Source organism: Festucalex cinctus, chromosome 10 (genome assembly GCF_051991245.1).
Source record: "Festucalex cinctus isolate MCC-2025b chromosome 10, RoL_Fcin_1.0, whole genome shotgun sequence".
Lineage (NCBI taxonomy): Eukaryota > Metazoa > Chordata > Actinopteri > Syngnathiformes > Syngnathidae > Festucalex > Festucalex cinctus.
The window spans coordinates 11054824-11081181 of NC_135420.1; the positions used below are offsets into that span (position 1 = coordinate 11054824).

The following is a 26358-nucleotide window of genomic DNA, read 5'->3' on the forward strand; positions in this document are numbered from 1 at the left end:
GCATCACATGACAACAATGTCTGTCCAGTTTTATTTCAGCAAAGCTAAAAAAAAAGAAACAAAAAATCTGCCCTAACACACCAAATAGGGAAAAGGCTTCAGGTGTTGTCGAACAGTCTGAGCAGAAGCATAACATGCTCTTATGCCTGAAACGGACAGGATATTTACACAAGTGGTAGCGAGGTGGCACACCAGCCACAGTGTTTCAATTCCCATCACATACAACCTGTATATATAGATATCTTTATTCGGTGTTGTAATGGACAACAAAAGAAACTTTAGGAACACGTGATACGGACTGCATGCTAAATACAGAACCTCTTTTAATCCGCAGAGTGGAACTATTGAAGCCACCAAAACGAAGGTGACGCGAGAACAAAACAGGAACCAAACCGTGACGACCAGTCGTAAGGCCTCTAAGGCTAACAATCCACAAATGACATGAAAGGGACAAAAAAAAAAACAGGCGCATCTATTCTGCACTGAGGCCGCTGCTCTCTTTCCATGAACACTTCTTTCTTACAATAAACCTAAATAAACTTAACAAGTGCATTAAATTAAATTATGGAATTGACATTCACACAAAATGCAGCCTTTTTATTTCCCAGTCTCTTTTTGCTCATACCAGGAAATTCAATGTTGTACAATATCAGCTTTACTTCGATGGTAGAAATGTGTTGTCGTTATAAAAAAATAAAATTAAAAAAAGAGCCAAGCCTAAAGATGATGACACTGCAAACACACACCCGAGCGTGGTGCTTCTACTTTGTGCTGTTCTTCACAGTGCATTCTTGCTTGTGTGGATTCCAACAGTGGGGAGAAACGTCACCATTGTTACAGACTAGCGGGCAGTGAAACTGAGGAGGGGGCACTTTGGCAGGCAGGAAGCGCGTTGCCATACTTAACAACAACAACAACAAAAAAACCCCACCGAAAGTCAAACGGAGACACTTTTAAGACTTGCCGTTTCAAACCGCTTGTCAACGAATCCGTTACCTCACATGTACAGCACGATACACACACACACAGCTCAGCATGCATACAAACATACATGACACGGTACATAGAAACGGCACATACAGCCCGGTCCCATGAGAGGGGGTCTTTGCAGTTGTCACAGTGGGTGCAAATCTGCTCAAAGTGCCGACTTCCTTCCCTTTTCAACGAGTCGCGCGCGGGGCCCCGCTTACGACAGGTACGGGCCCTCGCCACGCAACAGGGGCCACAAGCTGTCACCAGTCCGCTTTACATTTGTTTCGATTGGCTATGCCCTGCACACACACACCCACACACACGCACGCACGCACACGCACTTATGAGTCTTCATTCATTTCTTGGCTGTCCGTCCTGGCGATCTTTCGTGGTGGCGCCGGGCTGTCGCCCTCCCCTTGTTCCTGTTCCCGTTTCTTTGCTGCATTCTGGGCATGGAAAGGGGAATCGTTAGCCATCGCGCATCAACTGAGGGAAAAGCGCATCAGGGGTCCAAACGTGCTCACCTCTTTGTCCCACTGATGATGGAGGTAGCGCAGGAGGATGTTGGTTTTCTCTGTGACGATAACTGAGGGCACAAAACACAAGGAGAAAAATGTCACTCGCACACGTTTATCAATGAGGCAAGGTGGCTAAAAATAATATCAGATTTATTGTTAGGCATGGGCGAGTACCAATACCAGATATCGATTTTGGGCAAATACTAAACTGATTTCAAGGTATCGAGCATTGTCAAAGGCAGCCGATGCCAATAACCGAGACCAGTCCCTGGTACCCTCTTGTGGCTGTTCTAGTATCAGGAAGTAAATGGCGTGCATGGCTGATAGTTTTTCCTGAGTGAACTGCATCCATGTCCATACTCTTTAAGATTAAATGTCTATCAGTTCATTTGTCATATTTAAAATTGGATAAACAATCTTCATAAATTCCGGATGATGTGCGAAACTCTTACATTCTGATCTTTTTTCAGCTGGATCTCCCCACCCTTTTTTTCCAGCTTCATAGTGTCGTGCTTTACAGTTGTATTATTTTGTGCTTCAATTTATTTTGAAGACTACATCTCAGGTAGTTGTCTTTTGTTTTGCAATTGTGTTCACTTATTACAAATGGAGCTTAAATCAGTGAGTTGTTTGTGTTTTATTTTGAAATTAAATGTTCTATTGCAGAGTGACTATGCACTGCCTTTCGTAAGAAATAAAGAAAAGATCTTTCTTTTAAAAATATGTATCACAGGTTTAATGGAAATTTTACACAATCAAAATAATAGTAGTACTATTGGTGTTACTTGGTATTGGTTATCTGTTTGGGGGGGAAAAAAAGTAATACCAAACATACCCTTTTATGATACATAAATGTTTTGATGTTATAGTTTAGGCTTACACAAATACAGGCAAACCAGCCATGATTTAACATGAAAGCCAGTTTAGTTCTCTACTTCAATTCCAGTTGTTATTAACTTACTAAAACACTTTGACTTGCAGTCGTTTAAGCATTCGCCATTCACTATGACATCACATAATTCTACCAAACAAGTGTGATGTAAACAGAAGTCAGTCATAAATCTGATTATAGCAACAATGTAAAGAAATCTCTCTATCACTTCAACCTTTCATGTGCATATCATGAAATATGTAAACACGCACTTGTTGTGTAATTGTTAAACACTGCACTTATCTAGACAAGACCTAATATATTAAATCCATATCTAACAAAAATAAACCCTTCTAACCAAAATGATGCAGAGCCCATTGCCACATTTAAGATTTGAAAATGACTCTTTACTGCTTGAAATGTTGATCTGAATTCAGCCCTGGAAAAAATCTAACAACAACAACAAAAATGTACTGAATGTACAAAAACACTAGACAGGTCAAAAGTCCAGCCCACATAATGCAACAGAAAGTTTTATTATTGAACCATTTTGTGCTTTAATTCCATATATTTCTCCAAGAGACTGTTACTCACTCTGTTCTGAAGGGTATTCCCGTGTTGGAAGATAGACAGAGGGCCTCCGATTCTGCAAAGGAAGAGCAAAAAGAACTCGCTTTATTTTGCAAAAACATTTTGGTTGCTGAAGAGAGAAGAGAAACAGCACCAATGTTAAGTGTACTTACGGATGCTTTGCAAACGGAGTCTGCATGAAACCTGCTGAAGTTGCTTTTATTGTAGACGGGAAGCCCTTTTAGGAAATCTGCCTGCGGATGGAGGCAAAATTAAGACGAACCATTTTAAAGCTGTTCCTTGGACACTTTGCGATATGTTGTATCGCCATGCATGTCATTGTGAGAACACGTCGCACCTGTCCAACTAATCATTTCTATTTCCTACTTCGACAGAGTGATGATACCAGGCATGATGATGCCTACGGATTAACCTCAGTGATGAGAATATTGACGTGTACAGAAGTACCAGCATCTAGCCGACTAGCCGTCATCGGTTTGTTAACGTAACCCCCACACTAATGAGAGCAGCTCTGCATTGGTATGTAGATACCTTCTCCATGACAGTGGTCCAGCTAAAATCCAACGTCGAGGCCGACCGTTGAGCTTGTTGCAGACGCCGCCGCACACGTCGTGATAGCGGGCAGGCAAGCAGGCAGGCAGGCAGGCAGGCAGGCAGGCAGGAGTGCGGGCGGGCGAGCAATGTGTTTACGACTATGTTACCGATAGCCGTGCTAGCTCACGGAATTGGACACCGTACGGCTCGTCAGTCGGGTGGCACTGGCCACACAAACACAAAACTCGCACTCAAATCGCTATTTCCATTCTATATTCAATTACACGTACAACTATATCGCTGCGAACAACCCTCCGATTTGACATTGCGTAAATTAGCACAGCTGGTTATTCAAGAGCTCTACCGTTAGCATGATGGCATCGCTACTTCTTAAGACCGCGCCCCGGAAACGCTCTTGCACATTAAAGGTCCTGCTACATTTGGAGTTGAGCCCTCTAGCGTCCGGAGGTCGTATTACAAATACGTCTGCAATTGGCAGAGATGATCATCTGCCTGGTGGCGGAGTAGCCCCTTGACTGCCATCATCAGGTTTTAACAAAGGTATAACGAGAAACCAAATATCGTGCTCAAGTAATATCACTTCAGAATAATATCACTCATGTAAAAATAACAAGTAGTTCTTCTATGGAGCCAGGTGTTCTCGGAGGAGAGAAAAAAAACAACAACACTCAAGTATTATAACTGGTAACTATAAGTTCTGATAGCTTAGGAATACAAAAAGAAAAAAAAGAAATATGCGCATTCAAATATTAATTTAATTACTGCGACAATTTTTTAAGAAAAAATAAGACTAATTAGACTCTTGTATGTTTGTCAAGTTCCAAACTAGCTCTTGTACACTGAAATGCCAAAATTTTAGGCAAGCACATATGACTGTGCATGACTTAGATGTTCTTTTTCAATAGTCCCTCCATCCATTACTGTTTATATCTTCACTCTAGACATATGGAGTATTTGTCGAGTGCAAGATAAATAAAGTTCACTAAGTATTGTGTAATTAAAAGCAAACTACTATTCTCAAACGACTGACCTTCTTCTTCTACATTTAAAAAGAACCCTGAAAAAGCTATGTATGGTATTGACAAAAATGAAAATAAAGTTATTTGTTGTTGTTGCTATAAATATAGTTCGTTTTATAAACATAAGATGTACTGCTGTTTCAGTTATAATAACCTGCACACACATATCTATTTTTAAAATTAATATTGTATTATTTATATTGTACACACGAGTGAAAAACTGAACGCATATTTTATGAAACGTTTAGCAACTTATTATCCTATTGAATGTTTTCTTTGTTCCCCAAATGAATGTTCAGTACAGTATAATACTGTGTAGCCAACAGTTTGCTGTTTGCGTCAGTAGAGGGCGCTCTTCACTGCCATGAATCCAACCAGGAGATTATACCTGTTCGGAGCACCAAATGAAAGGTATACTTTAGGCTCCAAGCGCCTTTATTATTCTTCCAACATTCTTCCAAATGTTGGCTGGAGCTCTGGCTCGCATAGACGTGAATGAACGAGAGAAGATTACGACCGCTTGCCGACATGCCGCTCGTCGGACATCGAGGACTACACTCGAGTTAAATTAGATTATTGGATTGACTTTCACAGATTATAGCTCTCCGATTTCCTGGATGCTTCATGAGAAAACCACGTCATTTTAACACATCAATCATATTTCACCCCAGAGTTCGGAAATATTAAAGGTATGAAATCTTTCATCTGTTTTTATTTTTTTATTTTTATTTTTTAAACTAAAACTCGACTAGGATAGTTCAAAAGTAAACCATAACTGTCGAATGCTAACGGGACAGGACGTGTACGAGCTTCGACAGCAGCAGAAGTTTGTTTTTGTGTTACATAATCGATAATCTAAATGTAAATAAATCCGACATTGAGGTTAAAATCGAGTAGGATGGATGCATCAACATTTATGCCCCCCCCCCCCCCCCACGCACACACACACACACACGCACACACACACACACACACACACACACACACACACACACACACACACACACATATATATATATATATATATATATATATATATATATATATATATATATATATATATATATATATATATATATATATATATATATATATATAACCATGATTATTACCTATACTTAAATTGTCCGTTTTAATCGTTTATATATCAATTTGAGGCTGCAGAGGAAACTTTGAGACGCAACACTTATTCTGGTTGTTTTATCAATGAAGCATATTGTATAATATTTGTATGTTATGTTTTTAACTGGTCACCGAGCACATCTGCCTCACAGTTCTGAGATTCTGGGTACAAACTTTGTCTCTGGCCTTCCTGTGCCTGTTTGACTTTTCTGCGGATATTCCAGCTTCATCACACATTTTGCCTAAAGTCAGACGGGTTCACCCACGACTCTGAATGGCATCATGGTGTCTCAATTCAAATGGTCACTTAATGTATTTCCTGTTTGTTCTTATTTCTGTCTTGAGAAGATTTCTGTGTAGCCTGCAGCCTCAATTGGTGACTGAATTCATATTAAGGGTGACAGAGTGTGATAGTTTATAACAAGAAAGGCCACAGACAGATTGTGTTGTGTGGACTTAGATACAAACTGTAATCCCCTCTAGCCAGAGAGGAAAGTAACAGGAAGGCAGGATAATGCCACGAGCACAGCCTTGCAGACCCTGCATGGTGCACTGTTGTTGCCATGACTGGTAATCACCTGACACCGTTGTTGTCGTCGCTGTGTCTTAGTGTTATCAGAATTGAGAAAGAGAGAAGCCATGAAAGCTGGAGGAGGGCGGTGCAGATAATAGTGCTACTTAACTGTGAATAATACTATATGAATGTGGATCTAAATGTACTGCAGCAACACTAGTTACTAGTACTAGTTAAAAGTATTACTTGGCAAAATGTAAACATGTATTTGTATGTTGTTGAGCTGTTGAAGTTAAGAGCATTTATGAAATTGGTTCAAATTAAGTTTGGCGTGTGTTGCTGTAAACATATGGTATCAGAAAAGAGTAATAATGTCACATATCATCTTATTGTGATTCAATTACGTCAGGCTAAGTCCACACAAATACATATACATTAATTTTCCAATACTTTGTACTTGCATACATCCCAGGATTAAGAGAGAAGAGCTTTATTGTCATTGTAAAATACTGTACAACGAAATTTCGTTTGATTACATCTCAAGAGCTTGAAGAGATTAAAACATCCATCCATCAATTGTTGATATAGTTTATCCTCAATATACTCGGAGGTGAGTTGGAGCCGATCCCAGCTGAATTTGGTCCAGCGGCAACTAGGGACAACATTTATGTTGTTGGAATGTGTGAGAATGCCGGAGTACATGGAGAAAACCCATGTAAACTGACAGTGAGTGAGTGAGTGAGTGAGTGAGTGAGTGAGTGAGTGAGCGAGCGAGCGAGCGAGAGAGAGAGAGAGAGAGAGAGAGAGAGAGAGAGAGAGAGAGAGAGAGAGAGAGAGAGAGAGAGAGAGAGAGAGAGAGAGAGAGAGAGAGAGAGAGAGAGGGAGAGAGAGAGAATCATTTTTAGTCATGTTTGGTGTTTAACTTAATGGGTGAGGACAGAACACACTTTTATGTAGTAGGTTATTTCCAGAAATGGACCCGTTTATTTTGTTACAGAGTAACTGATTGTTTTTTTGTTTACAACATAGGAAGTACTTGATTAATCATAACATATGATTAAGTATCTTAAAGGGAAGTCAACCTTGAACATTTCTTGACAATAATATGTTATGTGTGACCTCACTAATCTAAACATGACATTCTGATTTATTATTTATTTTATTTATTATTATTTACATTTGTGGAATATGATGAATTATGAAGCAAAATCCAGCTGTTTTTAAACATCTCAGGGGGCGGCCATTTTGTCACTTGCTGTCAACTGAAGATGACATCACAGTTGCTCAGTCAACAACCAATCACAGCTCACCTGTGTTTTGAAGCTGAGTTGTGATTGGCTGTTACCTGACCGGAGCAACATTGATGTCATCTTCAGTCGACAACAAGTGGCAAAATGGCCGCCATCTGAGATGGATAAAAAAAAAAAAAAACGGCTGGATTTTGCTACTTTACTCATATTGCACAAACATAATGTTGATCAGAATGTCATGTTTAGACTAGTGAGATCACATATATATATATATATATATATATATATATATATATATATATATATATATATATATATATATATATATATATATATATATATATATTTACAGTCTTCCCTCGCTATAACGCGGTTCACTTTTCGCGGTCTCACTGTATCGCCGATTTTTTTTTAAGTGCAATTTTGCATATTTTTTTTACAGTAATATATCCATTTTATAAAAATTTATGAATGTTTGAACATTGTCAATGTTTGAACAAGAGAGAAATGTGAGAACATGTAAATGCCTCAATGAGAAAAAGTGTATAAATTGTGCGGTCGGGGATTTTAGAGCCTTAAAACATTTATCAGTGTTGTAAAACATAAAGCTAACTACTTCGCGGATTTCATTTATTGCGGGTATTTTTTGGAACCTAACCCCAGCGGAAAACGAGGGAACACTGTATGTCATCTCTTTAATGCCATTTATACATTGAGTTTACTGGGTGAATTAGAAATAAGATAAATAGAAAACTGGAGTGTCAGGCCTCAGAATACTTTCACTAGGTTGAACTTTGTTTTGTGGATCACTTAATTAGACATCTTGTTTGTGAACGTTAAAGCAATAACTAACTGGTCACGTTACTGTTGGGTTCATTATATCTTCTCTGTCTTACTTATCTGTGTCTTTTACCTGTGTGTCTGAATGCAGCCATGCCGGCAAGCTTTATGGAAGGTCTTCTCTGCTGCCTTCCGTCAAAGTCAACCAATGTCGTGGTTCCTGTTGAGACGTCCGAACCTACCAACGGTTACGAGTTTATCGAGGTAAAACCAGGCCGGGTGCTTCGTGTTCGACATATCATCCCTGAGCGTTCGGTGGTGGAGCAACCCACGGGAGAAGGTGGGTGCGTCAGTTGCAAAAGACGGATCTCAGTTTTCTGCAATGGGCAGCTGTTCATCGAGAACCTGGGCGACAAAACAGCTGCGGAGCTGAAAACCTGCCAAAATGGTGACACGGAACCAAACAGCACTGTCGAAGTTGAAATGACAGACCGCGGCAACTCTTCACCGCCTGCCGGAGTCACTGGTACCAGGTCGGACTCGGTCACGGCACAAACAGTCGTAAGATCTGAGATGGGAGCAGTTGGTGACCCATCCGCCCATCTGATGACCGAAACGTCACAGAACCGACGCAGGGGGAAGCTCAAACGCACTGTGGTGATTGACTGCGAGAGGAAAATAGCAGCGTGTAAAGGGACGCATCCGGACGTTGCTCTGTTCTTCATCCACGGTGTGGGAGGCTCTCTAGGTATCTGGAGGAATCAGTTGGACTTCTTTTCTCGACTGGGCTATGAGGTGATTGCTCCCGACTTGGCAGGCCACGGGTCCAGCTCAGCACCGCAAATACCCGCTGCGTATACTTTCTATGCCCTGGCAGAAGACATGCGACTGATCTTCAAGAGATATGCGCGCAAGAGGAATATTCTCATTGGACACTCTTATGGGTAAAGAATGGTTATACCACACTGATCAGTACAATGAGAATCGAATTCAATTAATAATAATAAAAAAAAAAAGGAGAATAGACAATGCCAACACCGGTGTAGACACAACACACCAGCAGGGTTCAGGAGAACTGAGAAAGACGCCAACGATAGGACCATAATAATAATAATAATAATAATAATAATAATAAAAGTCTTTGGCTTTGCGTCCTGGCACCATACCAATGGGCTCTTCCTTAGTTCATGTCTCACCCCTTCAAAGTTTTGTGGAAACTGTTTTCGCTAGCTTATAGCAACTAAACGGACTAGAAACATTAGGCAGTGGGCACTGTACCTAACAATGCACCCTAATCATGAACAACACAACACAAAAACAGTTTAACTCTAGTTTTACTTGAAAACTTTTGACTTGACTATATGAACAGATTAGGATTATTATCAAGGAAGGAAACATTTAATTAGATGGATTAAAATATCAAGGCAAAAGATAGTCAACATGCTAATCATTCGCTAATGCTAAATGCTATCTTGTTTGGCTGTTCAAGCAGCGCTAAACAAGTCAATGCACTCACCAGTATTGAACCTTTTTTGCTCGGTCCCGACTGCTATCAAAAGCTTGCTCTGCTGTTGACCTCATGCCGGTCCCACATTGTAACACTGGAAATATACCACTAGAAAGCTCAGCTTACATTCTCTGATTGGTGACTGGCCACTGCAGTAGGACTACATTTCCCATGATTCCAACCTTCTGGTTACTCGACAACCAGCTCTACCCCTGAGTCACGGCCGTTAGACAATTAGTAAAAATTTCTATCTATCTATCTATCTATCTATCTATCTATCTATCTATCTATCTATCTATCTATCTATCTATCTATCTATCTATCTATCTATCTATCTATCTATCTATCTATCTAATTATTATGTTTACACATTTATTTTTACTTTTTAGATAAAATATTCCTTAAATTAATTTATGTAGATTTAAAAATGAATAATTAAATATTCAAAAAATGTCATCCAAATTTTTGAGATTTTTGAGAGACGAAATGCAGATGAAAAAGTACCTAAAAATGTCCGAAAAGGAAGAGGAAAAGCAGAAAATTGCCACAAAATGTCTATGAAATAGTAAAAAATGTCAGTGAAATTAATAAATAAAAGGCATAAAAGAAAAACATCCAAAACAAAAGAAAAAAAGGTATTTGGAATATCCAAATAACATCAAAAAATGACTTAAAAAAGGCAGAAAGTGTCCAAAAACAAACAAACAAAGAAATCCCGAAAATTACCAGAAAATGTCCACAAAATTGCTAAAAATGTCAGAAAATTGATAGCAAAAACGGCAGAAAAAATTGTCAAAAAATACCCATAAAATATCCAAAGGAAAGAAGAGACAGAAAATGACGATAATGTCGATAAAATTGTCAAAAATGTAATAAATTTGACAGAAAGGCATAGAAAAATTACCCCCCCAAAAAATCCAAAAAGGCAAGAGGAAAGGTAGAAGAAAATGAATATCTACATTTTAGATGCTGCTGTCATATTTAAACTAACTCAGTACATTAGACTAACAGACTAACTAATAGTAATACACTATTTCCTTCATCACAGTCATCAAATAATTTGAGGCTCTAGACCTATTTTTGTGATTTATTTGACCTAAAATGGCTCTTTTGACAGTAAAGGTTGCTGACCCCTGCCCTAGGTAGAACGTCATTTCCCTTTCCATTAAATTCAAACTGACTAAAGTTAGAGTAAAAACAATTCATCATTTTAACTTACTGTGTGATCGCCACCTATTTTGTTTATTACTCAAGTGGATGAGAAAACAACAACAACTAAACAGCCTCAATTTGATATTCTTCTTTGCACCAGCGTGTCATTCTGTACCTTCCTGGCCCACGAGTATCCGGACGAGATCCACAAGATGGTGATGATCAACGGGGGCGGCCCCACAGCGCTGGAGCCCAACCTGCTCTCCGTCTTCAACCTGCCTTCGTGCGTGCTCGACTGCCTCTCTCCGCTGCTCAGATGGAGTTTTCTCAAGTAAACACAAACGCTAAGAGACAAGACAAATTGGGGTCATGGAAATCCTAAACGTTTGTGTCTCGTCATCGGTGCCCCCCACAGGGCCGGGTTTGCTCATCAGGGTACAAAGGAGAAGCGGCTGCTGAAAGAGAACAACGCCTTCAACGTTTCAGCTTTTGTGCTGCGCGCCATAATGAGCGGGCAGTATTGGCCCGAGGGAGATGAAGTCTACCACTCGGAGCTGACGGTGCCCATCCTGCTGGTGTACGGGATCCACGACAAGTTCGTCCCGGTCGATGAGGAACAGCGAATGGCAGAGGTAAACAGGACAAATGAGTAGTCCAAGCATGACAAAGTGAGGACGCAACTTTGTTTGAATCTGACTAGTTCCCGCGATCAATTATGGAAAAGTGTGAGATTATTTAGCTAAAACTGTGGTTCTCAAATGGGGGCACTCCAGCGGCTACATGAGATTTTAAAATATATTTAAAAAGTATGTGTAAATTACGGAAGCGTATTGAATTCACTTGAAAAATAAAACAAAAAACTCCTGTTTTTCTGACTAATTCTTTGGGGGAGCTTTGTTTTTTTGAGTATTTGTTTTTTTTTCTGTTTTTCTGATTTTTTTTTTTCTGTTTTACTGAATATTTTTTCTGTCATTAAAAAAATATTCAGAAAAAAAGGAGGAAAAATTACTCAGAAAAACAGGAGAGAAAAAAAAACATTCAAAAAAAATTGACAAAAAATTATTCCAAATAAACAGAAAAAAAAAAAGTTATTCCAAAAAATAGACCACCAACTTCTGTTTTTCGGAGTGTTTTTATTATTATTATTTTTTACCTCTGAACTCCAAGTGACTTGTTGCAGACCACTGACCTGTATATATGACTGGATAACAGATAGCCCATACACGCCAGTGCAAGCCGTTGAAGTCACAGGGCGGCCATCTTGTTACTCCCACCTCGCGAGCAGGCGGGGTAGGGGGTTTGCGCCGGGGTGGTCACTGGTCACTATTTTTTAACAGAGGAAAAACAAAACGGCACAAACCCCCCACCCCGCCTCCGGCCTTATACTAACTGCGTATGAGCTGTATATTTCTCACCTGTTCATATAGGGTATATGCCGCGGAAGAGGCGGGACTATTTTTGCCCATCTGTTTGTTTCCGGTTCGGTTTGCGACGTGTGGGCTGTGCCAAAAATACTTGTGCTTCCGACTTTGTGCCCCTCGGTTGCGCGTTCGCAACCCGGACTGGAAACAAACTGATGTGCAAAATCACGTCCCGCCTCTTCCGTGGCATATACCCCATATCGTATCGTTTATACAGTAGTCTGCTCGCGAGGTGGTGGTAACAAGATGGCTTCCCAGTGACTTCTACGGCTTGCACCAGCGTGTATGGGCTAGCGGCTATCCAGTCATATATATACAGATTATTGGTCTGCATCAGGTCACTTGGAGTTCAGAGGTTTAAAAAAAAAAAAAAAAAAAATCTCAGAAAAACAGAAGTTGGTGCTTTGTCTTTTGTAATATTTTTTTTTCTTTTTTGGGGGGAATTTTTATTTATTTATTTTTTTAATATTTTTGTCTCCTGTTTTTCTGATTTTTTTATGACAGAAAAAAATATTCAGTAAAAAAGAAAAAAAAAAACAAGAAAAAAAACAAGTAAAAAAAATTCTGAAAAAAACCCCCAAAGCTCCCCCCAAAAATTAGTCAGAAAAACAGGTTTTTTTCCCAAATGAATGCAATACACTTCCTTAGTAAATAGTTCTTAAAAAGTATATAAGTTCATAAAATGAACTTTATATTCAGTAAGCAATTGAATTTCAGTGTCCTAAAAACCCAGCATTTCGAGACAGTCCTCCAATAAATACAACCACATAGGTCGTTTTTGAAAAGGTGCCACATTACGACCAAGTGTTACGTACAGTGTTTTAAATTAGCGACCTCTAGCGGCCATGTTTAATAGCGTAAAAATACTCAAAATAGAGTTTCAAACCCGGTCCTTCTGGTCCAAAGGCAAGTGCTTATCTCACTGAGCTATTTGATCAGTAATTGTTTTAGTGTTGGCTACATGTTTTGTACAACCTCACTGTGCTTTTTCCTAATCTAAACCATTTGTGTCCCATGTAAAGACGAAACGTTACGTGTACAACCACACTGAAAGCCTCATCCTCACCCCAACCATTCCGATGGCGGATTAATATACATTTCAACACTAAAAATGAATATAAAGATTGTCACTGGATAGTTAGCTCTGAAAGGTAGATGTTTGTCTTTTTCACAGATCCTGTTTCGAGTCTCACTTTGTATTTAACATGGCCGATAGAGGTCGCTAAAGCACAACACGTAACACTTGGTCGTATATTGGTGCATGGTAAAACGACCAAAATGTCCGTTATCGTTGGAGGACTTGTTGGAGATTCCAAAAGATGACACTTTATGTTGATAATATGTATGTACACAAATCTTTATTTATAATTAAATTATGTATTTATTCTTTTTTTTTTACATGTATCTTTTTATTTCCAAATAGTTCAAAAGACCACATAAATACATACTTCCAAAGTTTAATAATAAATCAAACAATGATGGCACAGCACTCGGTTTAAATTATTATTATTTTTCTTCAATCAGAAATGCTTTGTGCTGGTTTAGGGGTACTTGGATGAAAACAATATTTCACAGGGGGCACATCACTGAAAAAGATTGTAATCATTTGAGGGCACTAATTATTTATTTCCATCTGTCAGATCCTCCTGATCGGCTTCCTAAAGGTCCTGGAGGAGGGCAGTCACATGGTCATGCTGGAATGTCCAGACGCCGTCAACACGCTCCTGCACGAGTTCTTCCTCTGGGAGCCCGCAACCCCTCCGCCACCCAAGTCCAAAGCCCGTCCAGAAACTGCCAAGGCCCCAAGCGACAGCAGCAAAACTGCAGCAGACCCTGCCAAGGTCCGACCGGCAACTGCCTTAAACCATGCAGCCGAGGTCAGGTTCGGCAGAGGGGATCAAAATAAGCGATGATTTATGATTTGACGCGATGGAGATGAACTTGAAAAATAACCCGCGTGCTTCATGTTGAACTGAGACGACCAAAAACGTCCACGGAAAAGTACAAACAACGTGTTGACTCAAACGAAGCATGATGGGAAAAATGGAGCTTCAGTCATGTGACAAGTGAAGCCGCTTGGCGAGATGTTGTGCCTTGAAGTGATTCGTGCTCATTTTATTTTTTATTTTTTCGGGGGGTGAGATTTGAAAAACAGAACATTTTCACCATGTGAGCCAGAAGACATTTGGGCACATTTCCAGTGATGAAGCGGAAGTCGTGCTAATTGGGGTCTTATGTGACTTGCCATGCTGATCACAAAGATGAATTATTATTATTTTTTTTAAATATGCAACTGTTTACAAATGGAATGTAGTCATATGACTATACATACCATGACATGTTGCTGTGTAGTCTATAGTAGATGCATTTATATGCAGTATTTTTGTACATTACAGTACATACTTAAAATACATAAAAATATAGATGTAGCTCTGATTAAGTGATTGCTTTTATATGATGAGATTTTTTTTTTTGTTGCACTTGTTTTTGATGAATATTGATATCATTATGTGGGTTTTGAAATTGGCAAGCCTTTCACAATGATTTCACAATTTACTTGCTAATTTATATATTTTAAAGTTAAGGACAATATTGATACGTTTCAAAAGCTTCATCAAAATAAATTTTTTATTACAATATTATAACTTTCAAACCATTAATTTAACTGTTTTTTTCATCTGCTGGCTAGCTTCAGCGTATTAGAGTATGCTCCTGAGACACACAAGTACTGTACATACCAAACACTTTCCATAGACATCATAGCAGAGACACTTAAATTCATTTTTCATTTAAAAAAAAAAAAAAATGTAGGAGCATAGCTTAGTCACTAATGTAACAAATTACAGGATAAACCTTTGAAGTAAATTTCCAAATGAAGCAGTGATGTACTGAAATCTGAACGATTATAACCCATTCTAAGACGTGCAGTAATGTTGACGTGTTTGTCATCTTGCCCAAGTTTAAAAGCATTCCAAAAATAAAAGATAATCCTTACAAACATGATGTGTTGTCCGCATTTCTTGCTCACATGAGCTGAACAGATCTTTGACCTCTCAGCCCTCCAAAGTGACAGCGTCCTCAAGTGTCTGTGACGGTGTTGGATACGTTTTCAGATTCCAGCACAGGGTGACTCTCTGCTGCCCTTTGCTGGCCCATCTCGGTAGTGCAGAATACATCTGCAGCCTTCTCTTCAGTTTGCTGGCCTGTCGTTGCGGTTTCATTGACCAACTGGACAGAGTCCGCTTCCAAGGCCTGGACTGCTTTCACTTCTCCATTTTGGACAGGATAGAGTCCATCCAGTGTTTCATACAAGAACTGGTACTGGTCCTGTCAAAAGCACATACACAAATTCAGAGTACAACCCAGGCTGCTTCCCCACAATTCATTTTGGGATCACGTTGTAGTTGCGCAATCACTTCCACAGTATGAACACACTCTTCGTTCTCACCAGACTTGCAATCATGCCCTGTCGCTCCTTGCGTAAGGTTCGGGCCACGTGGAAAACGTCGACAACCTTTTCAGTCTCGGCGCTGTCCAGAAGGGTCCACAGAGCACAGAAAACACCGCAACGCGACGAGCCATCACTGAGGACAAGCAACGTGGACAAACACGCAAAACTTGGTCATCACTTCACAGCAGTATAGTCATCTTTATTATTTTAAACACGAGACAATGGCATGAATTTATTGTATTTCTGTGTGCACACTTGTATATTTTTATTTTAAACACTAACAATGTTTATATTCTGACACAAAACTGGCTGTAAGCATGATACATTTTGAACATTGACATTTTCAATTATGTCCTACCATGCCGGCTCATTTAGCAAGGAAGACGCCAGAAAACATCAGAATCTTGAAACTATTCTGAACCCAGCCTCCGAAGGAAAAGTAACAGCATCTTTGGGTTACATTTTGATGCCTTCTGATACATTTTTACTATTTACAACTGTGCTGCTGTATTTTTTATTGTCAGAAGTCGTTTTGTCAGTTACAGTGCCTTGATTACTTTTTCCAAGTGTAACTTTGCTGATTACTTGTACATTAGATTACAAGTTACTTTTAGAGTTACAATTGAGCAGGTAGCAACAGTTTCCCAGAGGGAGCCATCCCAAAGGGATCAATAAAGTCAAGTCTAAGTCTAAGTCTAACCCTAGCATAAATGACACCTGGTTTTGCCACTTGTAAGTGGAAGTGCATTTTTAACAGTGACAGTTAAAACTAAAGTTTGTGTTTAAAGAAAAAAAAATGAGTAGGAATGTAACAATATTCAAACATCACGATGTTGGTGATATTTAGAAAAGATCACAATATTGTTAAAAAAAAAGAAGAAAAAAAAGCTCATACTAAAAAAAAGCACAATATTGTGCTTTTGTACATAACAGCAATGCATATAAACCACCTACAATCTCTAATAACAACATTGAGGCACTTACTTGCTAATGCAAGCACACATTGATCGGTTCACAAGCAAATTAGGTTTCCCTTCATCTGACAATTTGCATAATTTTAAACATAGAAGGCCAAAACATCCCTAATGAAATTAAATTGAACTAATAAATTAGCCACTAGAGGGTTCTAGACTGCACAAATGGAAATCAACATGACTTTTTAAACAGATGTGTTCCCTTTAAATATTGTGAACATGACGACGACGATATTGTGGCAGTTTTAATATCACGATATTGCCCTTATTGTTAGATCCCTAATAATTAGTCTACTTGTTATTCATTAGTATTTCTAAATTTCACTTAATATACCTATTCTTTAAATAAAATCTCCAATAAAGGCCGTCTTTTTTTTTTTTTTTGATCCGTCAAGTGTGTCCGGCTTCCCCGGTTGATTACCTGCAGTGGACCACAACTGGCGGGCCTCTTTGGGTCTTGCTGCCCCAGTTACAATTCCGCTTGACCTCTTTAATCATGTCAGTCAGCTCTTGAGCCTTCTCCGGCAGCTCTCCATTGTCCCACTTCAGGAACTGGACGTGTTTCACTACGCGACTCTCTTTCCTCTGTTGGCCAAAAAATTAAGAAGAAATACTGAGTGATGGCGGACGTAAACAATCGAGGAGTGAAGGTCACGGTACCTTGACGTGGCGAATCAGCATGTGACGTTTGATAACATTTGGAGAAGTGTCTGTTGATTTCACCTCCACTTCAATATCCCCAAAAGTGCTCTTCTCCTCGTTCCAGTATACCGACTCCTATACGCAAGCAAGCGTTAACTCACTTGATATGGCAAATACATGTATTAATATGATGAGTATTTGAATACCTTTTCGTCAGCACTATCCCCCGACAGCATGACGATGGTGGACGCTTTCTTTTGGTAAACCATCAACCAGAAGTCAGCAGCGGTGTTGGATAGAGGAGTCTGTGCTGCGATGAAGCTGCGTGGACCCCAGTAACCCTGAGTACACAAGAAAACACAAAAGCTACCTATTGGTGGCTATCACAGGTCTTCAATTTGAAAGTGATATACTGTAGGTCCAGTTCAGAAAGGAGTGCAGATGAATTTAGTCCAAAATAATTTGTACACAGCTAGCTTACAAAAAATTAACAGTATTTTATATTATTTTATATTATACTAATTGTTGATTTTCACATTGAAATGAGATAAACAATTTGCTAAATTTAAGTGATCGTAAAAAAAACAAACAAACAAAACTACTTCTTACAAAAAATTAACAGTATTTTATATTATACTAATTGTTGATTTTCACATTAAAATGGGGATGAACAATTTTCTAAATTTTAAGTGCCTTTAAAAAAAAACTGCTTACAAAAAATAAAAGTATTTTATATTATACTAATTGTTGATTTTCACATTAAAATGGGGATGAACAATTTTCTAAATTTAAGTGCCTGTAAAAATAAATAAATAAATAAAAAACTTCGTCCAAAAAATAAAAAGTATTTTATATTATACTAATTGTTGATTTTCACATTAAAATGGAGATGAACAATTTGCTAAATTTAAGTGCCCGAAAAAAAACTTCTTACAAAAAAATTAAAAGTATTTTATATTATACAAATTGTTGATTTTCACATTGAAATGGAGATAAACAATTTGCTAAATTTAAGTGATCGTAAAAAAAACCAAACAAAAAAAACTACTTCTTACAAAAAATTAACAGTATTTTATATTATACTAATTGTTGATTTTCACATTAAAATGGGGATGAACAATTTTCTAAATTTAAGTGCCTTTAAAAAAAAACTTCTTACAAAAAATAAAAGTATTTTATATTATACTAATTGTTGATTTTCACATTAAAATGGGGATGAACAATTTTCTAAATTTAAGTGCCTGTAAAAATAAATAAATAAATAAAAAACTTCGTCCAAAAAATAAAAAGTATTTTATATTATACAAATTGTTGATTTTCACATTGAAATGGAGATAAACAATTTGCTAAATTTAAGTGCCCGTAAAAAAAAAAAAAAAAAAAAAAAAAAAAAAATCGTACAAAAAATTAACAGTATTTTATATTAAACTAATTGTTGATTTTCACATTAAAATTGAGGTGAACAATTTGCTAAATTTAAGTACCCGGAAAAAGAAAAAAAAAAAAATTCTTACAAAAAAATTTAAAGGATTTTATATTATACTAATTGTTGATTTTCACATTTTAATGGAGATAAACAATTTGCTAAATTTAAGTGCCCATAAAAAAACAACAACAACAAAAAACTACTTCTTACAAAATATTAACAATATTGTATATTATACTTATTGTTGATTTTCACACTGAAATGGAGATAAACAATTTGCTAAATTTAAGTGCCCGAAAAAAAACTTCTTACAAAAAAATTAAAAGTATTTTATATTATACAAATTGTTGATTTTCACATTGAAATGGAGATAAACAATTTGCAAAATTTAAGTGCCCGTAAAAAAAATAAAAAATAAAAAAAAAAATCGTACAAAAAATTAACAGTATTTTATATTAAACTAATTGTTGATTTTCACATTAAAATTGAGGTGAACAATTTGCTAAATTTAAGTACCGGGAAAAAGAAAAAAAAACTACTTCTTACAAAAAATTAACAGTATTGTATATTATACTTATTGTTGATTTTCACACTGAAATGGAGATGAACAATTTGCTAAATTTAAGTGCCCGTAAAAACAAAAAAAAAAAAAAAATTCTTACAAAAAATTAAGAGTAATTTATATTATACTAATTGTTGATTTTCATATTGAAATGGAGATAAACTAATTCTTAAATTTAAGTGCCCGTACACAAACAAACAAACAAACAAACAAACACACACACAAAAAACTTCTGTATTCGAAATCCCCCCCCCCCCGAAGTTTTCCTTTTTAAATGACATGTTAGTCATGTGACGATACAACTGACAATAAATTGTCATTCATTCACAAATCACATCTGATACACCAGGAATTGTATTGAAACTTCAGAAAGCAGAATGAATGAATGAATGAATGAATGAATGAATAAATAAATAAATAAATAAACCCACGTGAATGTTGGAGGCATTGATGTATTGAATGGACTCCTCATCCTCTTCACTTTCAGATGATGCTTCCTCATGATCTTCATCATCATGGCTGTTCTCCTGACTCCGCCCTTCATCCAGCCTCAGCAACACTCGGTTGTAATCATCTGCAGATGGCAAGTTCAACAAGTTGACACACAAGACATGATTTGAGACCTTTTCTGACAATTCGCATGTCAACTACACGGGCAAAGGCATTGAGACACTTATTTGAATGTTTGAGTGAAATATATGTAATTAGGTGCCGGGTGATTCTGAGGAATCTTCCATATTTTGAGGAACTGTTTGGCCAAGAGCTCTTATTGTTTTCCTGCTCAAGTTGAATAGAGAATGTGAGCCAGAAGACTGTAAACATTTGATAGAAACCCTTTTGCTCTTTTCAAGGTGTCCCAATGTCTTTGTCCATAATGTGTGTGAAGTCATATTTACAGGGGATGACAGCTGAACAGCGATTCTTCTTTTTGTTTTCTTCTGTGATCCCAGTGTTGAATGTCTTCCAGTTGTTGTAGGTGGGAAGTCTCTGAATGACAACAACACAATTGCACATTTATTTGGGGGAATTTGGCATGAATGAGTTGTTGAATGTTTAAGACTAGGAAAAGGATTGAAATGATAACGTCAAGATTAAAGATTGAACTAAAATCCATACGTCAAACTCATCCTCCAGAAAAGTTGGCTCGTTGTCAGAGTTGCTCTCTTTCAGCATGCTCAGCGCACTATGAAGCTCTGACAGTGAGATTTCGGTTTCTCCAAACTGGTTGTGTTCCAACAGGGCCTGATGAATCAAGATGTACTGAGCCTGTGGAAAAAAACCACCAACGCACTGATGGAACCATGTGACATTTACATGTACAAACTTACACAATGAGCCTTGATATCAATAAACTTCTTGAAAGGATAAAATGAAAAGGCTCCTTATGTATTTAAGGAGGTTTTAACTTCATCGTTTTGTCCCGATATTACGTAGGCCCCATCCCGGCATCCTGCTGTTTGCAATGTGTCAATCACACAGTTGTCATAGAGATTCATATGATAAACCCATTCAAAGGGAATTGAACTCTTGAATTCATGTCTGTATTCTCATTCACATCTAAATCGGTAGCAGGACGGACTTATGTAACAGGCAGTAACATGAACTACAACAACTTCAAAATCTCTACAAAACAAAGGATGTTCTGAATAAGAAGTCATTATATGCATTATATTGCTCATTATTATTACCATATCTAACATATTGTGTGGCAATATGGGGGAATGCTTACAAAACAAATACTTAGCCTCTTTTCAAATGACCAAAAAATTAAGTTAAATTAAAAATTAATTAAGAATTATTAACAGATTAAAATATACAGAACCAACAAATTCATTATTTATCAAATTAAACACAATGACATTTTATGATCTAGTTGAGTTTTTAAAAGAGCTCAAATAATGTAGAAAGCTTACAACAACCTACTCTGCCACACTATTCACAAGCTGTTTGAAATCAGAGACAATGATTATGATTTCTATTAAAAAAATAAAATAAAATAAAATAAAAATAACAAATATTAAAAAGGTGTGTTTCAATTATAGGTGTACATTTGTGGAATAACTTGTGTTTAAAAGGATGCATAAAAACAAAGTACAACAACAATATTTAATTCAGGTATAAAGTACAAATGTAGAAAATAGAGTGCAATTAAAAAGGCATGTGTAATCCTTTGTGCTAATTTACATATTTGTAAAATGTTAGCTTAAATGTACAATGCTGTTGGCATATCTATGCATGTATAAGTGCAGCTGTTTGTATGTGCAAGTTTGTGTTTTTGTTTTTTTGTAACGAGGTAGGACTTGATAACTTTTTTACTTTTTCCTACTCCCTTTTGAACATTTTAAATATTTTTATTTTCAGTATTTATGTTGCTGGGTTTATATTTTCAAGAAACAAAAAAAACTGCAAAACTTCCTGCTTTCGGATCTAAGAATCATGGGAAATGTCGGCCTACTGTGTTTTGCAGTCGCTGGTCAGGCAACGCAAGCTCAGATTACTAGCGGGATATTTCCAACGTTACAATACGTGACCGGCGCGAGGTAAACGGCACAGCCAGCTTCCAATAGCTGTCGGGATGGAGCAAAAAAGATTGGATAACAGCCAACCAAGATAGCATTTAGCATTAGCGACTGATGCACAGTTGGCCGTCTTTCGTACCCCCTCGGTGACGAAGATATGACTAGCAATGAAATTTGGTGAAATTTATTGTGGTTTATAGCGCCCCGGGTTTTAATTTTGAAAATCTGGTCACCCGAAACAAAACCCAATTACACTTTATGGTAGAAAATCTGATCAATTTACTTAATTTGTATTGACATTGTTGCTAGCATACCAATGGTTAGCATGCTAGCATTTTAACTGGTGTCATGACCTCATTGGTAGTACTGGTCGGGCATGACGCATTTTATTAATTCTTATATGCTCCTCTACGGCCATTAGACTGCTACAATTAAACAAACATATTTATTTATGTAATTAAATATAAGTAGCACTATACCATTACCGTCTACTCAGGCACAAGAGCCATGGACATTGTTGGCATCCTACATTGAAGATGTTAGCATACTAGCTGTTAACATAAAATTAGAAGTTTTATTTTGTAAGGGGTCTGTGTTTAATTAGTTTCACAGGGCAAGACAGCCCCACCCCCAGAAATCCTGGCACAAATGATCAATTACAGGTTAGCAACAGGTAGCAGCCCCATTTCAAATATCGGCTGTATTTTTCTCAGCGCTTGTTCTCTGTATGTTACATATTTCTGTATATGAAATATCATTGTTGTTATATTATTATTTATGGATAAATGTGAGATTGTGGTCAAACCTGTATGTGTGAGTGTGTGTGTAGTTTACCTCCACTTGAACCATGAGACATCTGTGTTTGCGGAGTTTGAAAACGTATCCATAAATGTCCACTTTGCCCTCGGCCTCCAAACATTCCATCATGGCGTCAATGCCGATGTAGGTGCCCGTTCTGCCCACTCCAGCGCTACACAAGGAGAACATGTTTGAGTGTTTGTCAAGCAAAATCACTTAAGATGAGTTCAAAGACAACAAGGAGGAAGTGGCTGCTATAGAAACTTGACTTATGATTAAACAATGAAAATAATACATGCTTCGTCCACCTGTTTTGACCTTCATCACAAATGTTTAAAATGATATTGTGAGTGCATGAATGTGTGCAGCATTAACGTCAAAGAGCAAAACTGGAACTTATGAGTAGGTGTGAAAAGAAGGAAACCACTGCAGAAAAAAAAGTGTTGTTATTCAGCATACACTTAAAAGCAGATAACTCCATTTTATACTGATAAAGGTCAAGTAAAATTTAAGCGTTGCTTTACGCAGGCTTTGTTTCTCTCAACTGTGGTTCACACATTTGTCAGACTTTTTTTTTTTTTTTTTTAGTGAGCATTATTGTTATCCATTCTGCTGGCATAAGCGCCTTTATCATCATTCTCAGTGGCTATTATTATCTAATAAATAAAACACATTGATTGACACTATTTGGCACATTTGAAAGAATTCGTCAGTGCTCCTGCAACCATGTGCTTAAGACTTTATAGACCACTTATAGAAATACTGCACAGTAATGAAATACTGAAAAATATTGTCATACCCTCCTTGTCTACCAGGAAAAAAATATATTGTCCAATCATATTTATTTTGATATTCCCCAATCTTTGTGAAGTAACTGGAATACTACAAAAGAAATTGTTGAAAAAAAAAAAGTTTTTATTTTTAAGCTATAATGTGTTCACTACAGAGGACATTTTTTAAAATTTAAATGCTCGGCTCAGATACAGTTAAAATAATTCAAACAATACTTTAATGTGTTCTTAAGAGTCTTATAGAAAACATGGCTAACAACATTTAAAGCCTAAATTTGTTCAATAAAAAGTGTTATACACTTACTTTTCCTCTTCCCTAAAAAGTGCTTGCACTGAGGGAAGCCCCACCCCTACACATTTGGTATCATTGGAAAGCTCTGAATGTCCTCTATAGAGCACAAAATGAGTTAATTCAATCATATGCACTGGGTGGGAGATATTCAGGTTTAAAAAGGTCCACTACAGAGGACAAATTTGAACTGCTGGTAGTCAGGAGGTTACATGGCAAGATTTTTATTTGTAATTGGGATGGACGAGGTATCGGTATTGGGCTGATACTTGAGACTTTACATAAAGGTATCGGTACTCACAACGATGGCCGATACCACAATCGGCCACCATCTCGTAGCCATTTTACAACGATAAGCTAAAAATTTGATATTTGAAGAATAGAAAATTATTGCCATCAATTTCATGCAATTTGAAGGGAAAATAATTATATTGGGACATAATAGGTCTTTCTTTAATTCTTTTTGTCTTTTGTTTTTTTTTTGGGGGGGAGTGATTTTATGTATCAAAAGTACGAGTGGTATTGGTACTTAGTATTGGTATTGGTGACTACTAAAGAGTTGACTACTCTTACTGGTATTGATCTGAAAGAGTGTTACCGGACGTCCTTGTTTGTAATTATGATCAGTAAATTTATAATGAATGCAATAAATGCAATACCACTAACACTTTAGATTCCTTATTTTAATTCTGATATAAGTATGCCTATTATCTTTGTGATTAATATTATTATTCATTTACTTATTTAAATTTTGTTTTACTCCTATGTTTGTCTGTTTGAGTGTGGTACCGGGATAAGCTTTTGTTAGTTATTGCACCTAAAAACTATTGGGCCGATACCCGACCTTATTACAAGTTATCATAATCGTGACACCTTTGTGGCTATTTTACAATCAGGAATTAGAAATAGAAAATTGCCATTAATATCATGCAAGTGTAAGGAAAAATGCTATATTGGGATTATAGGTCTTTTTTAAAAATGATCTTTGGTGAGAAATTTTCTGTATTGTTGCATTTAGTTGCCTCTGAGTATTTATAAAGCTGAACTATGTCAAGCTGATTGAGGCTCTCCAAGGAATTTGACTCACCTGCAGTGGACGATGATGGGCCCGCTGAAAACATTTTTAAAGGAGTTAACGCGGCGTCTGAGCTTCAGGAGGAGGTGCGGCTCCTCGGGGACGCCGTGGTCGGGCCAACTGACGAACTGGATGTGGGTCACCTCTCGCTCGGAATTTTCTCTCCTCTGGACGCACGAAACGAAACGACACAACACGTTAGCGACAGTAATAACGACTCCAATATTCACAACAGACTTACATTAGTCAGGTTAAGACGGCGGATGGAATAATCGGGGTAGTGATCCTCCGAAGTTATCTTGACAACAAACTCCTCAAATATCTCCGTCTCTCGGTCAAAAGAAGGCCAGTACTGCGCACACTTGTTCTGCAACACAATGTGAAAAGTGATGCAAACACTTGGAAAGACAATTTCATAATCACTTGATATCAGTGGCAGACGTTCAGTGGGGACTTATCACTATTAGGGCTGGACGATTATGGGGAAAATAATAATCAAGATTAATAAAACTATTACTTGTTTTTTTTTCTTTCATCTATAAAACTATACTCAAAACTATGATCATAGACTTACGCCATTCATTCCTTCACGTTGAATTTGAACACTTCTTTTTGTCAAGTAAAACACAACTTTATAAAGATGGTAAATTCAAGCCTCTTGAATTTTCATTCTTCATTTTCAAACTTAAGCATTAGTTTACCCTCTTTGTCACATTTTATCTTGTGCAATTTTCACAAGTCTGGGGACTTAATGGGCTATCAAGCCCAATCCTCAGGGATTGTATTTTGTTTTGTCATGTGGAAATGTGTGCTGGTATGACAAAAAAAAAAAAAAAAAAAAAAAAAAAAGTCCTTGGATATATTTGTATCCTTGAATTTTGAAGAAACGAAAATTCTGTGAATCTTAAACTGGAAAAAAAAAGAAGTTAAAATTAAAAAAAGTAAAATAAATATACTGAATGCTAAAACAGTAATTGCAAAACAAATTCTAATCTAGGTGTTCCCGTTTTGACCTTTTAGGGGCAGTGTGGTGCCGTGCATCCATGGTGTACACACTTATAATGAGAACAGAAGAAAGTTGCGACTGAATTCTACATTAAAATAACTCGTTTTTCACAAATTGGGAATAGTTTGTGCCTTTGAATAGTTATCTTTCCTGTGGGTATGTGTTTGCACAGCATTTGTGTGTGAATATTCGTTATTTAAAGGACTATTACTCCCAAGTTGATGCTAACTTCCTGTTAGCATTTGAATTGGATCCTCCATTCACTTGCATTAGCATTAGCGCTAGGCTCACAATGTGTTAAAAACGAAGCATGTTTTGTATTTAAATACACACTGTATATAATTCTCCTTATTGTGTTTTGTCTTACAGTTAAATCCAACTGGATTGTCATTAAACAGCTTAAAGGACGCGCAGGGACGGCAGAATAACACTGATTTGCTCTGGGCTAGCAACAAGCTACATGGTGCATTCAGGGACCTTTCACTTATAAATGTGCTGCGGCATTAAACACATTAATTGTTTTTTCTTTGATCATTACATTTAACGACCAAGA

At 37.2% G+C, this 26358-nt stretch overlaps 3 protein-coding genes across 5 annotated transcripts in view; 1 reads left to right on the top strand and 2 right to left on the bottom strand.

The window, feature by feature from the left end:
* Positions 1–17: 17 nt before the first annotated feature.
* Positions 18–3921, bottom strand: dda1 (DET1 and DDB1 associated 1). The gene is made up of 5 exons (XM_077534971.1): positions 3484–3921; positions 3105–3185; positions 2956–3007; positions 1497–1558; positions 18–1418 (listed from the first exon to the last, which is right to left on the bottom strand). Exons 1-5 carry the CDS (start codon positions 3490–3492, stop codon positions 1314–1316), a joined length of 309 nt encoding a protein of 102 aa, XP_077391097.1. The 5' UTR covers positions 3493–3921; the 3' UTR covers positions 18–1313.
* On the top strand, positions 3284–15342 carry abhd8b (abhydrolase domain containing 8b). Of its 3 annotated transcripts, none has more exons than XM_077534967.1 (5): positions 3284–4047; positions 8344–9136; positions 11012–11182; positions 11267–11483; positions 13913–15342. In XM_077534967.1, the coding sequence occupies exons 2-5, from the start codon at positions 8346–8348 to the stop codon at positions 14183–14185; spliced, it is 1452 nt and encodes a 483-aa protein (XP_077391093.1). In that variant the 5' UTR covers positions 3284–4047; positions 8344–8345; the 3' UTR covers positions 14186–15342. The 3 variants fall into 3 exon arrangements, with proteins under 3 accessions (XP_077391093.1, XP_077391092.1, XP_077391091.1); XM_077534966.1 differs by having other exon boundaries at positions 3284–3471; XM_077534965.1 differs by lacking the exon at positions 3284–4047 and adding an exon at positions 4440–5215 and having other exon boundaries at positions 13913–15341.
* The window catches only part of ptprc (protein tyrosine phosphatase receptor type C), a 24588-nt gene continuing 13112 nt past the window's right edge, over positions 14883–26358 (bottom strand). The window contains exons 22-32 of the mRNA XM_077534952.1: positions 25041–25166; positions 24812–24966; positions 22681–22816; positions 20444–20593; positions 20224–20314; positions 19759–19901; positions 17546–17680; positions 17358–17474; positions 17119–17282; positions 15721–15856; positions 14883–15599 (exon numbers count right to left, since the gene is read on the bottom strand). Coding sequence (XP_077391078.1) covers positions 15351–15599; positions 15721–15856; positions 17119–17282; positions 17358–17474; positions 17546–17680; positions 19759–19901; positions 20224–20314; positions 20444–20593; positions 22681–22816; positions 24812–24966; positions 25041–25166 — 1602 coding nt within the window. The 3' untranslated portion in view covers positions 14883–15350. The remainder of the gene's footprint in view (positions 15600–15720; positions 15857–17118; positions 17283–17357; positions 17475–17545; positions 17681–19758; positions 19902–20223; positions 20315–20443; positions 20594–22680; positions 22817–24811; positions 24967–25040; positions 25167–26358) is intronic.

What these genes read in the sequence shown, in the direction of transcription:
- dda1 (XM_077534971.1), bottom strand. An exon ending in ACTCCGTTTGCAAAGCATCC is followed by an intron (nt 3,008 to 3,104) that starts GTAAGTACACTT and finishes CTTCCTTTGCAG; the next exon opens with AATCGGAGGCCCTCTGTCTA. An exon ending in GGAATACCCTTCAGAACAGA is followed by an intron (nt 1,559 to 2,955) that starts GTGAGTAACAGT and finishes TTGTGCCCTCAG; the next exon opens with TTATCGTCACAGAGAAAACC.
- abhd8b (XM_077534967.1), top strand. Translation starts at nt 8,346, where the DNA reads ATGCCGGCAAGCTTTATGGAAGGTCTTCTCTGCTGCCTTCCGTCAAAG. An exon ending in CTCATTGGACACTCTTATGG is followed by an intron (nt 9,137 to 11,011) that starts GTAAAGAATGGT and finishes TCTTTGCACCAG; the next exon opens with CGTGTCATTCTGTACCTTCC. An exon ending in CTCAGATGGAGTTTTCTCAA is followed by an intron (nt 11,183 to 11,266) that starts GTAAACACAAAC and finishes TGCCCCCCACAG; the next exon opens with GGCCGGGTTTGCTCATCAGG.